The sequence below is a fragment of the Echinops telfairi genome, unplaced genomic scaffold (genome assembly GCF_000313985.2).
Source record: "Echinops telfairi isolate 266 unplaced genomic scaffold, ASM31398v2 ScPeMD7_7420;HRSCAF=8458, whole genome shotgun sequence".
In the NCBI taxonomy this organism is placed as follows: Eukaryota; Metazoa; Chordata; class Mammalia; order Afrosoricida; family Tenrecidae; genus Echinops; species Echinops telfairi.
Genome location: NW_022111320.1, coordinates 21,291,129 through 21,306,337, shown reverse-complemented (window position 1 = coordinate 21,306,337; position 15,209 = coordinate 21,291,129). Strand labels below are relative to the sequence as shown.

Sequence of the window (15,209 nt, the reverse complement as noted above, 5' to 3'; positions counted from 1 at the left end):
TCTTGGTCAATGATACACACTGGGTCAGTGGTAGATTTGGAACAGTAGCAGGTTTCCAGATTCTCAATCAGTATTCTGTACATTGGTCTACACTGGATATTTGTCTTCCCGTTTATGTTCTAATGTCTTTCCCTCCATAAGATTTGATAAACCCAGCATAAAATAAGAAGAGACATCCCTTGAGACAGAGTAAGACAGAATAAGACTCCCTCAGAGCCTTGTTTCCATTCTCTAAGTACATTACTGCTTAGCAAATGCATCAACTTAATTAAAACTAAATGTAATTCTAATGCACCAATCTGATTTAAAAATAATCTTCACAGTCACCAGGACATCAAAATGCAATTAAGGCTATTTGAGGAAAGTCTCTGATGCATATTATGTTCTGATGCTGCACTGTGTCAAGAAACCCAGGTCTTCCCAAATGTCACTAATGTGTTTAGCAGCCTCCCTCTCACTCAAATGCCTCTCACAATTAGGTTCTGGAGAGCGTGGTCCATGACAGTTCAGGAACATTTACCAAACCCTTCTAAATGGCCCTTTCAGTGAATGGTTTTTTTCTCCTCCAGGCTGCTGTATACATTCGGGGACACACAGGCAGTCTGTGGATGCCAGGCTTAAGATTAAATGAAACTGAAGAGTTCAGGACTTCCTTTTTTACGCACCATTGTGCCCGGACTGTAACAGATTCTGGATCAGAATAATGAAAATTGGGGAGATGGGTCTAGAAAAACAACCAAGCAGTAGATCAAAATTAATGGAGCTGTTTGGCTGGCTCCTTTTAGGGTTCCCCGTAGCTTAATTTTCCAGGACATCTGTTTTGGCTGGGGGACTTTGGTTGCCAGAAGCTTGATATGGAGCTCTTGTGCCTCATGAGTGGGAAAGGCTAAGGAATATCACAGCTAGCCGACATGGCCCGGGAATCAAATGTCGTTCTGGGAAGTTTTGACAAGCCGGTGACTTGATTTAGCAGAGTGGGTGTAAAATGAAACTGGTGATGTGACATCACTGAAGGAGCACTGCTGTCCTGTGTCATTTTGCTGTCCTCAGCCAGGCCATCTTTCCCCTTACCTCCTTCTCTACCTAGTCCTTGAACACTAGATCCAACCCCCAGGGCCCTGCTTCAGTTCTGGGGTCATTGCCTGGAATGGGAGGACAAGATTGTGAGAGGGATGTGAAGACAGGGAAGTGTTCCCAGAGCTCTGAATCACACCAAGTTCAATGCCTGAAGTCACTCAAGACAAGAAGGGGAAGACCGTTTAATCAACCAATCACTCTTGCCAAAATCCTAAGGGAACCCTCACTTGAAATGCAATCATCACTAGATCATCTCATTTTCAAAATGAAAATCACCTTTGTAGGAGGAAATTTGCATTCAGTAAGCCCATAGTATGTCCCGTTCACAGTACTAAAGAATTTCACATAGTCGTTCTTATTTAACTCACACAACCACTTAGCACAGTAAATATAGCTCATTGGTGACCTATTATAATGGAAGTGGCTGAGACTCTAAAAGGAATATTTATTTTGGAATTTTCTTTGGGATCAATCACATCCTTGTGCACGACCCCTAGTGTATTTCTTCTCCAGTCAGCAATGAAATTTACTGCAAATTATCAATTTCTGTGTCTTTCTCTTTTGAGATTACAAAGAGCTTGAGGGTAGTAACTATATCCTAACAGCAATAATAGCATCCATTTATTATGGTAATGAGGAGCCCTGGTAGCTCCTCATTGGTTCAGCACTCAGCAGCTAACCAAAAAGATCAGTGATTTGAACCTAGCAGTTGCTCCAAAGGAAAAGATGGAGTGAATGCTTCCATCAAGATTGATAGCATTAGAGACCCTGGGGAGCAGTTCTAATCTGTTCTGCAGAATGATGTCATGGGTTGAATTGTATCCCTAACTAATGTGGATCCACACGACTGGACCATGATTTTCAGTACTAATGTAATCCCCTCAGGGTGTCATCTGACGTGATCAGCCAACCAGTAAGTGGAGTAGGGTGGGATATAGCACCTTTACTCAGATCAAAGTCCTAGGCTGTAACCTCATGACCTTGTATAAAAAGGAGAGAGAAACAAATTAGGGAGGGACCTCAGTACCACTAATAAAGAAGAACCAGGAGAGGAATATGTCATTTGGATCCAGGATCCCTGCACAGAGAACCTCTTAGTTTCAAGCGAAGATCATTATTACCAAGATACACAGAAATCTCCAAGGGATATCGAGCCCATACAGATTGATAGGAAACAAGGACCTAGCCCTAAACCAACAGAGAGAAAAAGCCTTCCCATAGCTGGCTTCTTGAATTCAGACTTCAAGCCTCCTAAACTTTAAGAGAATAAGTTTTGGTTAGTTGAAGCTATCTAGTTATGCTATTTATTTTGTAGCAACACTAGATAACTAAGACAGGCCTCAATGGGTCAGTATTCACTCAATGCCAAGAGTTTTGTTTTTATTGTGTGTTGTCATATACTTTACAAATATTCCTTCATTTAATCACAAAAAAATTGTGAGATATGCATCCTACTATTAACGTCATTTTGCAAATAATAAAACAGAGCTTTAGAAATATATTTTCATCTTTGCATCCCCAGGGCACACCAAGATTTTGCATGTCACAAATGTTCAAGAAATATTTGAGTGTTATTTAATTTCCATATAGACTAAGTGAAAAGGAACAGTGGAATGAGGAAGACAGATGCCCTTTAAGGTTTAAAATATTCACTATATTCAAAACATTCAGAAAACAAGAGTCATCGAACACCCTCTTCCCAAAGGAGGACCAGTCAGAGGTCTTGGGGAGTCTCAGATAGTAGAGAGGGTACTTCGTAGAAGCAGTGGTCCATAAGCAGAGTCTCTGCCCTCCCACACCCAGGGAGCTGTGTTCCACACAGATAGGAGCTAGGCAAGGGGACCTCAGACAACTCCAGGAGCCTCCTGGCAGGGAAGTCTTTGCAACAACTTGCAGAAGAGTCTCTTTTTGTTGGCTGGACTCAGTTTGCATTGTTCCCATGTGTGTATACACTGTGTCTTCCCAGTCCCTGAAGCTGTTTTACCTAGCAGTATAAGAGAAGTTGGAATGTCCTAGCAGAGAATTAAGAAACAGGGGAGGCATAGAATCCTTGAGAAGGAGCGCAGCTATCAGTTATCAACCTTCACATGCAAGGATATGTAGCCTCACCAATAAACTCTTGATCCTCTTCATCATTTCTCTGATCCTGTAGTGAAGGAGCCCTGGTGGTGTAGTGGTTATGTATTAGACTGCTAACCATAAGGTCAGCAGTTCGAAACCACAAGCTGTTCTGTGGGAGAAAGATGGGGCTTTCTAGTCCCATAACAAGTTCCAGTCTCAAGCAGGCCAGATTCCCAGAGCAGGCTAGAGATCCTGATCAGAGCTCTTGTCTTCCCTTGGCACTGGATACTGAATTAAGTCAATTTCCAAGGACATCCTCAGCCGATAGCAGCAAAGTGATCAAACTGCCTGCCCTCGCATCCCCTTCCAACCCCAAACATCAGAAATACTGCCAGTGTGACCCCGAAAAACAAACAAAAAAGAATTACATAAAAATTGTTTATTATGCTCTGTATTGATCCTTAAAACAACCAATGAAATACCAGTTACCAATTAAAAAAGAAATTCCCGTATCAGCATCTCACAAGGGCAGTTCTACCCTGTCCTACAGGCTCGCTGTGAGTCAGCATTAAGTTGATGGCAATGAGTTTGCTTTGGGGGGGTTTTTTGGTAGTTGCTTTTTTGTTATTTTATTCCAGTTTTCATTAGCCCACAGTGCCCTCACCACTTCATGGCTTTCCATAAATCAGATGGATCATTTCCGAAGGCTGTTATGACAATAATAATGATAATAATAATAAAGTGGATGGCTTCAAACCACTGACAGTTGTTTGCCTATCGCACAGTTTGGGAGACGAGAAGTCCAAATGAGGGTATTTGCTGAGTTCGGGGAGAGAAGATGTTTCACGCCTCTTCTAGCCTCTGGTGGCCACGCCGAGCAAGCGTCGGTATTCTTCGTCTAAACTACATCTGCCTCTATTCACATATGCCTATCCTTTCTCTGTGTCCATGGTCATTTCCCGCTCATGTAAGATACCGCTCAGATGGGATTAGGACCCACCCTACTCCAGTATGACTCTTTGCCCAAAGACCCCATTCCCCAAAGGGCCACATTCTTTAGTACAAGAGTTAGAGCTTCAACCTATATTTAGGAAGTCACAATTCAATCTACAATATCATTATTAAAAAGACCTATGCATCTCTCGCTGGGCCTAAGTGAGCAAACGAAAGCAAAAAGCAGCTGGGGTGCTCAGTTCTACCTACACCAAACGGGAAGTTTATCTATTTGTTGTTCACAAATTGAATTATCCTTTTGTTTTATGTCATGCTCTATCTATCTATCTATCTACCTATCTATCTATTTACCTACCTATCTGTCTCTCTCTCTCTCTATTGACCTACCTACCGACCGAGATAGAAAAAGCATGATACATCATGATATAAAACAAGAGTATAATTCGATTCTACCTATGTAGATAAGTATATTGATTAACTTAAGCAAAGGAGGCTTAAAAAGAGAGAGAGAATTTAGGGGCCTGGGAAATTGACCTCCAGGAATTTTGAAAATAAAGGAAAAGTGAAATTGTAAAATCTGCACATAATAGATGGGGAACATAACATCACTTGAATGAAAGAGAAGAGCCGTTAGGCCGGAGTAGGTTGGTCTCGAACTTTCTGGAGCATGTTCATATGAACGAAGACATCACTATTTTAGGGCAAGGAGAATGAAATGACAGGAGACAGAGACTCAAGCTTCAGGGTTGTCCATCCTGGTGCTCGCTAGGGAAAGAACGGTAGCCACGAGGCCTTCAGTCCTTCAAGACAAATGGCAGCCCTGCCTTTTCTAAATGGAAGAGGGAGGCAGAGTGATTTTAACTTGTTTGCCAACTCAGACCCACCATCTGGAACACAGTGTTGAAAACAGAGTTCAGTGAGAAAGAGTTTCATGATTTCTGGCAAGGGTATAGTCTACAAATTTCACCAACCATGGGTTTGGTGACTCAGGTATTACATAGCTTACTGTCTGAAATCCAAGTACTGCCCTAGAGAAAGATTCTCCCTACAGGAAAAGGGTTGCCCCAGGTGTCTAATCTAGCTGATTAGAGTATTTGGTCATCTAAATAGGACACACTTTTACTCTGTATCCTGTATTCATAGCCTTTAAAACACTCTGTAATTATTATAAATAATGCATGTATTATAATGTGTAAATTAGAAATATATTTTCTATGTCTATTGAACATTTTATACCTTTTAATATTTAATAGATGTAGAAATGACATATCAGGAGAAAGATGGGACTTTCTACTCCCAGAGAGAGGTACAGACGTGGAAACCCAAGGAGGCAATTCGACCCTGTCCTACAGGTTCCTTATGACTCAGAATTGACTTGATGACAGCGAGTATAGCCAATATTAAAAATGTTTATTTCATTTTTACTTGTTTTCTATCTACCTTACATGCCAGACTATTACGCCTAGTGAACACTTTATAATTTGGCAAAAGAACACTCAGTTCCTACTCAAGGGCCTCTCTCATAAGAGGTATCTATAAATATGTGTTGGATGAGTGTAAAAACAAACGAAGGAAGAGCAAGATGTATCCATTAATCCTTCCCATTCATCAAACAGTTCTCTAATCCTGAAGGAACTCTCTTATTAGGGAAAGAGAGCGTCCCCATCACACTGCCAGGAGTGTGCCTGGTATGTCTTATAAAATCATAGCTTGAATTCCAGTGACTATCTCATTCTCATGTGTCATTTCATTAGCACAGCTCGTGCGCTACAGGACTGTCCACATCTACACCTGGTAGAGAATGAGTCTCTAAACACTAAGAGTAGAGGGTCAGATTCATATAGCCTCGCCTTTTAACCTTAGGAAAAGGTCCTTTCTCCCACGAGCTTCATTCCATCTACTTACAGTTCCTATCAAACTACCAGCAAAACATTGTATTTGATAACAACACATCGTTCCTTGGGTTTTTAAGTTAAATAAACTCTGCTGGAGCTAAAAATATTTATCTGCATTGACGTTCATCTTTGCTACTTAATTAAATCCATCACCTAGGAAGGCATGCTTTTCAGCCATCTCACTTTCTGGGGCATCAGCATGAAACTGTGAGTGCTGAAATACCAAAATGCCAGTTGTATTTAATGCTTCAGGTGCAAACAAGCCTGTTATATTTGGAACCTCCCACGAAGGTATATATTAGCTGAGAATTGAAAATGACAGCAGAGGAAATTAGATCAGAAGAGCAAAAAAAGCACACAAATCTACATTCCCCACTTGCTTCAGCTCCATGAAGTGCGAGAAAAGAGGGGCTACTTAAAAAACAGTATCCATGACCATCATCAAGATGCCAAGAGAAAGCCCGAATTTGGGGGAATTTATTAACAGATTGATGCAACTGGAATTGGGTTGGGGACAGTACAGTAAGGATGCTCAGCAACCAAAAACAAACAAACAAACAAACAAAAGCCTTTTGTAAGAATATATGCAAGGAGATACTGAGCTCCCAGCCAATTCATTCACGAGCTTGGAGGGTGTCTGAAGTGAACTGATTATATTAATTGCACAAATTCTCTACCCCTCCCTCTCCATATTCATGCAACATCAATTTCCATTCATTAATATAGATAGCAAACACATGACACAGCTGGAGAAATCCCCTGATTGAAGTAACTGCCAAATAGAGGAAACAAATCATTCTGGAAAGAGGAGAAATATTGCTTTAAAAATATAATAACATCCTCAATAAGATCATCCATAATAGAAAGTGTTTATGGTAGAAAGGAAACTTTCAGAAAGTGATAAATACTCTTGGGGAAATCAAACTTTTTTCTTAATGCTAAGTGACAGAAGAGACCTAGTTGAACACAAAATATGCTATTAGGAAGATAAAATTGAGAAAATTTTGAGAACATAGAGGAAAAGAGATAGGAAATGTATACAAAAGGATAAAGTTATAGAAGATTTATCCAGAAGGTTCAACATGAGTTGACTAGATGGTTTCCATAGAAAAGGGGGGGAATGGAATGCAGAGAACACTGAAAGAAATAGTAGACAATGTTTTCCAAACTGAGAAATGAGTCTTCAGATTGTAAAAATAAAAAGAATTTAAGCCAAACCCACTACCATCAAATTGATTCCAATTCACAGCAATCTACATAGGGTTTTTGAGGCTGTAAATCTTTCCAGGAGCAGACAGCCCCACCTTTCTCCTTAGCGGTGGCTGTTGTGGTGCCTAGATGCCATCGAGTTGATTCAGCCCGTAAGAACCCTGCATACAACAGAATGGAGCACGGTCCAGGCCTGCACCAACCTCACCACGGTTATGTTTCAGCCCGTTGTTGAAGCCATTGTCTCCACCCATCTCAATGATAGTGTTCCTCTTCTGTTGACCCTCCACTTTACCAAGCCCGGTGTCCTTTTCCAGGGACTGATAGCTTTTGATAGCGTGCCCAAAATGCGTGAGATAAAGCCTCGCCATTTTCACTTCTAAGGAGTCTGGCTGTACTTCTTCCCAGGCAGATTTATTTGTTCTTCCGGTATCCCTGGTGCTTTCATGATTCTTCGCCACCATAATCCAAGTGCATCAATCCTCCTTTGGTCTTCCTTATGCATTGTTCAATTCTCACATGTGTATGAGGCAACTGGAAATACCCTGGCATAGATCAGGTGCACCTGAGTCCTCAAAGTGATATCCCTGATCTTCCACACTTTAAAAAGATCTTGTGCAGCAAATGTGCCCAGTACAGTCCATCATTTTATTTGTTGATGGCTACCTCCATGAGCACTGATTGTGAAATCCTTGACAGCTTCAATCGTTTCTCTAGTTGTATGTAGGGGGAAGTAAAATACATATTCACACACGTGCCTACACATATCTGAACACAAAACAATCAAACAAAAATGGCAAATGTGACACCAGCAAATGCAGCAGATATGACAAGAATAGCAACAAGAAACATAATATGTCTCAAATTAAGCACACACATTTTTATTAATGATATAAGCACACTTATGTGTGTACATATCAATCTACCACAAAAAATTCCAGATTATGCTAGTGTAAAAGGTGACAGGCAAAGAAAATAGGGATAACCAAAAAATGTGACAAGTTTCTAGAAGGTTCTGAACATATAGATAATAACAAATTCTAAATACTAATAGTATACAAAGGAAAAAAGCCAAATATGAATACATATACACATACCTGTCTATCTATAAACCTAATTACCATATATACTCAAGTATAAGCCAACCCGAATATCAGCCAAGACACATAATTTTACCATAAAAACTGCATAAAAATGTGCTGAGTATATATGGTACATAGAAAATGGCCTATCACAATAAATAGAAATCCATTTGCAACGATCATCTCCAGATGAAACTCATCAACTTCCCAATTCTGGAGTCTTATATAATGTGGATATGATTTTTTTAATCACATGTATAAAAAATCAGGCTAATAAATAAAAGTAAAGTCAATGTATAAAAATAAAGCTAAAGATTCGTTTTAAAAATACAACCCCAAAACTATGCTTGCTCTCACTATATAGGAAGAACTGGTACAAACCATTTCTATTACATTTCCATTTAGTTTAGACTTGTTTGGATAAATGAAAAGCTGTTACTTATGGCTTCTAAGTATTATTTGATTCTTTTTCCCCTCTTTACATCCCTACCCAACTCATCCATTCTCCTCTGTAGACCAGGAGACATGATCACTCTCCTAGAGGATTCCAATGAAGACTGGTGGAAGGTAAGCCTTTTTTTTTTAATGTATTTGAACTTGGGGATCCCATGTTGATTAGTGGTTAGTGTTGGGGGAAAGATGAGGCTTGCTACTTGTGGAAAGAGTTACAGTCTTGGAAACTCATGGGAGCACATGACCCTGTCCGACAGGGTCACCCTGAGATGGCAGCAACTCAATGGCAATGAGGTTGGGATTGGGAACTCTAATTATAGGAAATGCTACAACTGTTGGTGTGTGTCTCCTTTTCCTTTCAGGGGAAAATTCAAGACAGGGTTGGCTTCTTTCCAGCCAACTTTGTTCAAAGAGTGCAGCAAGATGAGAAGGTTTTCAGATGCGTTAGAGCCTTCACTGGGTGCAAGGAACAGGGACAGATAACCCTGAAAGAGAATCAGGTAAGTGAAGCACAGAAACTCGTACAAAGTTTGAACAAATATCACAGTCATTTAACATATGGGGATTCACCTTGGGAAACGATATACTTAATCCAATGCTATTAGTGTACTAGAGTCAAAGCATGCAAAACCAAAATCCTAGGACATTTATTAACAAGAGGAAATGTCCGTAATACCACGGTGGTAGGATGAGGACATCAGGTCCCATGGTTTCGTCTGGGTACTACTGGTCCCTGGTGAGGGCAGCTACTTTAGTCTGCGATTTATACTAGTGCCCACTACTCTGTGGTTCACTCCTCCTTATCTTTTGGAGATACTTTCATGTTTTGTGTCAGCACCTCACGGTTCATAGCATTCGCTTCCAGTCACAAAGATCCCCTGCAAGTCATACTGTTCTGCTTGTTCATTGAAACCCATGACCCCTTCATGTGGCTCCACCAGACATAGATGCAACGTAGAGAATCAGGTCACCATCTCAGGTCTATGCCCTAGATATGATCCTACATTGGATCTGCTAGGTATGTGACACCATCTTGTTCCATTGTCATGTTGAATATAGAGTTCTCTTATGATGCTGTCAATTTTCTGAGCATTGAAGTGTGAACCCCCTGACTCTTTGTATCTTCAAGTTACATGGTTCCTGCTTGTATTAGTCTGGGTACTTTGGAGAAACAAATCCACAGCAACTCATGTACAAGAGAGAGTTTTATATAAAGAAAATGTGCATCACGAAAACATCCCAACCCAATGCTGCCCAAGCCCACAAGTCCAACATTAACCCATTAACCCAACACCAGTCCACAAAGTCCTCCACCTCACAAAACAGAGGCGATGATGCCGACTGCAGGAGGAAAGCTAAGTCAGTGAATGAATAAGCATCTCAGCACTAGCAGGGTTCTCCACACGGCTGCTCCAGCACCCAGGGCTGCTTCGGGATAGGTCCATGTAGCTTCTCCTTGGGGATGTCTTGTAGGAAGTCAATCTTGCAAGCTGAAGCAGGGAACTGCTAAGGCAGCTGCACCCTGGTGCAACCATCACAAAGCAAGAGGCCCGAGAACTAGAAAGGTGAGGCTCACCACCCATTTATCCCTCCGCCTTTCAATTAGCACCACATGTGATTATCGGCCAGGCTGGCACAATTAACTAACTCACTGCTCCTCCATCTGACCCCTGGAAGGTGGGCAGAGACATTCACCGAGAAGGAACAGTTACAGCTCAGTCTTTGTCCTCTTCTCCCTCTTTGCCACCCTCTAGCAGACAGAGGGTCTCCCACTGCCCCTTCTCCTCTGAATGCAACTACCATCATGCCATATCCTGTATCATCACTACACTAAGAGTAAAATAATATGCACAGGACAGTTTTCTCACGATGTGTATGGGAAGACTTTAGAAACTGAAGATCCATTTTCCCACCCAATAAAGTCTTACAATGAATGTCATTTTTTAAAAGCTGTATGTTGTTCCTTTTCGGTATGTATTTATGGCTATAATAATTCTAATGCTCCTCATGGCAGTGAGAATCTAGGGTATCTCACCATACGAAGAATTACAAAATGAAAAACTCCATTAGGTATTTAACATTACCACTCTCTGCTCAACAGAATTATCCAAAGCACATCGAGAATGACTCTGTTGGAGTTGTCTTCAAAGGTATTTACTAATCCCCATTAGGAAATCCATCATTACTTTACATCAAATATGTAATTTAAAAAAAGTTTCACCCAAATTGATCAACTAATTTGTATGCTATAGTTCCCACCAAATGACTTTTTATCTTTTTTTTCAAAATAACCACTAAAACCTCAAAGAATAAAGTTTTAACCTTGCAACTATTCACAGGAATCACTGCAAGAAAAAAATTAAAGAAAATTTGCAATTTAAAGGAAAAGTTTTATAAAACAAAATGGAAATGAGAAACCAGTCATTTTGAATGTTATTTCCCCTGGATTGTTAACCCAGAGGGGGAGTCAGCTCAGTGACATTGGCATTTTCCTAAATCCCCAGATAAATTGTTCCACTCATTTTAGATGGTGATATGGCTCCATGTATTAAGAGCCATAAAAGTGCTTACTCCCATGAATGCAGGGGGCGATCTTATGCAAAAAGGCATCATCACAATGAGGTTCATAATTCAAGTATAGGAATAACTACACAGCAACAGAGTTCCTAAATCAACAAAACACTTTCCTCGCTGGAATGTGTTAGACAGCAAGGGCAAGTTCGATGGTGTTCAGATGATAGACTATTGCAATCCAGACCCAGATCCCCGTCACCGCCCCCCCACCCACCCACCCACCCCAGGTAAACACAATGGGCGAGATGCAAATGGAGTCTACAGACTTGATTTTATTACGGGACCCAGACAGAGCATCTGACCTGACACTGAGTCCTAAAAGTCCTCCTGACCTCAACCCTACCCTTGTCAACCCTAACAGTCTTTCTGCTCCTACCACACCAAGATGGTCCCCGGAGGAAACACTAGGTAGAAACAGAGAAAGCTTTCGTGCTATTTTGTTTCTAGATACTCGCAAGTTGGTTGTGACCCCTAGTAATCTTATGTATAACAGGATGATGATTACTCTTCATTGTTTTATAATGTCATACACGCATATTATTATATGTTTATACAGCTTATATACAAGGGGACTTCAAAAAGTTCATGAAAAAAAGTCCACTATCTTTCATTTCGTTTTTCCATGAACATTTTGAAAGCTTTGTACTTACAACGTCGTATCTGAGATCTCATAGCTGCCCATAAATTTCTCACATTGATGAGTGCTATTGTATAAATAAGGAAATAAAATCTTCATAGAGGTTGTTCCTTGTTCAAGAGGCAAAAACATAGGAAGGAAGGAGGGAGTCTGAGGAGAAAGGGGCAGAGGTCTTCAGATACTATGTTTCCATCTTCAATGAGAGTTTTACAAGTAACCAAAGGATATATTAAATATTGATAATGTAATGTAGTGAAACAATATAAATTGGAGAAAGAAAGCATTAAGAAGGTTTCTTTAAGGGCTTTCCTTTCTTCTCCATCTAAATGACTTCCATAATAGTTTCTAAAAATGTATTAAGTAAAGTTTAAAGTATTCAATCTTAGCTTTGGGATCCAATCCTATAAAGGTAAACAGGGTTGCCAGGGTGTGGTTTTTTTTTTGTGGTCTCTGCTTTGCATTTGCACGCATACGCAAGTACCCCCACCCTCATGAGGACTGCAGCGTATCTAACAATTACTAGATATAATCTCAGTATCTAATCACAGTAAGTACTGCTTATGTAAATGCAAGTACCCTCAGAGGTGTTTGCCATCTAATGGGTTTTTATTATTAAAATGTCTAATATCTTTATGAAATTGGGTCACCGCACTCTATGATTTCACCCTGGTTTTTACATCTTATTTGTTTAGCTTTGATTACTTGAAACTGGTATTTTTCCCTTTTATAAAGGTAGGGGCGCTGGTGGTGTAGTGGGTTGTGCATGGGCCTGTTAACAGCAAGACTAGCGCTTGGAAACCTCCAGCCGCTTCTTGGGGCAAAGATGAGGCTACCGCTTACGTAAAGCGTGACGGTCTGGGCAGCCCACAAGGGCAGTTCTAGCTTGCATAGCGGGTCTAGATCAGTAAGAATCAACTCAATGGCAGTGAGTGAGCGCTTACAGGATACATTTTCTAACTTACACTTTATAACTTATACAGCCCCTTCGCCTTACTGATCAGTAGCAATCAATGTGCCGGCTTGAAGTATGCCTTGCCTAAGGTGTCTGGATCCTTTCCATGCAAAGTTGCTTATTCTCCCCTCCCGGGAGCTGGTGTTGCCCAGCTCATTGTTTATCAACATGCTCCCCAAAGAGGTAAAGCAAAGGCCAAGGTCACTCTATGAGAGTTAGCCTCTTTAAATGGCAGCACACCGGGGGAACCTTACTGTTCCCTCATTCCTGAAAAACTGCACACACTCCTCTGTCCCCCATAAAACTACATGCTACACTTTTTGCATTGTGATGATCTGTTTGAGGATCTGTTCCTTGGCAGACAATGTTATCTCCAGCCCTGGTTGGAGATAAAAAGGAAAGAATGAATTAAGTGCCATGGGCCCTGTTACAAAGGTAGTTATTATAAGTATGACAATCATCAGTCATTATTTTATACTGTCATACATGAATATTATTTTACGTTTATAAAGCCTATTGTATATTAGGGGACTTCAAATAAGAAAGTCCATTATGTTTTCATTTCATTTTTATATGAGCTTTTCTGAAGCCATTGTACTTTCAACGTTATATTTGAGATCTCCTTGCTGCCCACAAAGAGACTGTTCAATCACACACATGCAGAAGTTGCACGTCGACTAAGGAAGGCTGAAGAAACTCCGTGCATTTGAATTGTTGCCTTGGGGAAAGTACCTGGGCTGACACACGAACAGACACAGCTGTCTTGAAAGAAGTGCAGCCAGAATGCTCGTCAGTGACAAGGATGGGGAGACTTTATCTCGCAGACCCTAGACATGTTGTCAGGAGAGAGCAGTCCCAGGAGAACAGCATGCTTGGTAAAGTGGAGGGGCGCTGAAAAAGAGGAAGACCTTGGCAAGATAGGCTGGCACAGGAGCGGCAATGAGGGGCTCGAACATAGGAATAACTGGGGAATAACTGTGAGCATGGCACAGGGCAAGGTGACATTTCATTCTCTTGTACACAGTCATGGAGAGTAGGAACGGATTCAATGGTGCCTACCAACCACAGTGCCCATGAATTTTCTTCATTATCGATGATTGTTATTTTATAAAGACGGAAACACAGACCTATAGATGTTGTGCCTTGGTCAAGGGGCAAAAATCTACAAAGTGGCCAAACTGAGAGTCAAACATAGGTCTTCAAACCCCAAGGCAACGCTTACCACTGAGTCCCTGTCCCTTGATAAAATGGAATGGAATGGAATGGAATGGGCTGAAGAGGGAAGGACCATTTACGGAGCTTGACTTCCAAGTGTCACTGAAGACATGGGTCTGTCCTAAGAGTAGAGGGATCCCTTCATATGGCCTTTCTCTGAGTCATTCTTGCCTCCAGGCAATTGAGTCCTCACCCTTGGATGGACACCCTGTCTCTAAGCCCACACATGCCGCACAGAACCAACGGAGCTCATCCCAGCCGGATTTCATGCCAACACTGTGAACGTTCCTAAGTTCACCCACTGCATCCTTCCCATGACAAAATTATGGAAAGTCTGAGTGAAATAAACTTGGAAAGGGTGAGCATCTTTCTTGGCAAAATGTGATTAAACAATCCTGCCAGTGTATTTGATGTATTTTTTTCTCAGAATAATATTGTGCTTCCCCACTTGAGATTAAGAACTCTTCTTAGACAATTAAAATACAAATCAGTGGAAGCAGAAAGCAAATTAAAACTTGCTCAGGTTGATCCATTTCCAGAAACAGCAGCTGCTCACGGACTTCTACCAACTCGGTGGTCGTATTCCCCAAGGAAACCTTTCCTGAAAAAAAGGCTTACGCTCCAAGTTCTCCACCTTCAGGGTGGACTTGAGGATCGGTGAGGTTGAGGGTGAGAGTAAGGGATGAGGCAAGCAACCCAGCCCCTACAACTAGACAAGTTCAAGACACAGCAGGCCAGAACCCAGAACCAGCAGTGTCTGCCCATATTGTTTAGGAGACCCAATAACCCTCCATCCTCGTTTAGCCCAGTGCTTCTTGAAGTGCAGCCTTGGACCCTCTGAATTAGAGTCCCAGATACTTTGTTCAAAATGCAGATGTCTGGATGCAGATGTCTCTTCTCCCTCAGATCTGCCTCTCAGGGTACACCCCCCCTCCAAAAAAAAATCCCTGCCATGGAGTCGATGCCACTCATAGTGACCCTATAGGACAGGCTAGATCTGCCCTGTGTGTTTCTTTTTTTTTTTTACTCAACTATTTTCAGTTTATTTTATAATCAATTCTGTAAAATGTGTCTCACGAACTTGGCCCCATTGCGATTTC

The 15,209-nt window shown here is 41.2% G+C and overlaps 1 protein-coding gene across 1 annotated transcript in view; it reads left to right on the top strand.

The window, feature by feature from the left end:
* STAC (SH3 and cysteine rich domain) overlaps positions 1-15,209 on the top strand; it is a 195,907-nt gene that overhangs the window by 166,180 nt on the left and 14,518 nt on the right. Inside the window, exons 9-10 of the mRNA XM_004704066.2 lie at positions 8,794-8,845; positions 9,094-9,231. Coding sequence (XP_004704123.1) covers positions 8,794-8,845; positions 9,094-9,231 — 190 coding nt within the window. The remainder of the gene's footprint in view (positions 1-8,793; positions 8,846-9,093; positions 9,232-15,209) is intronic.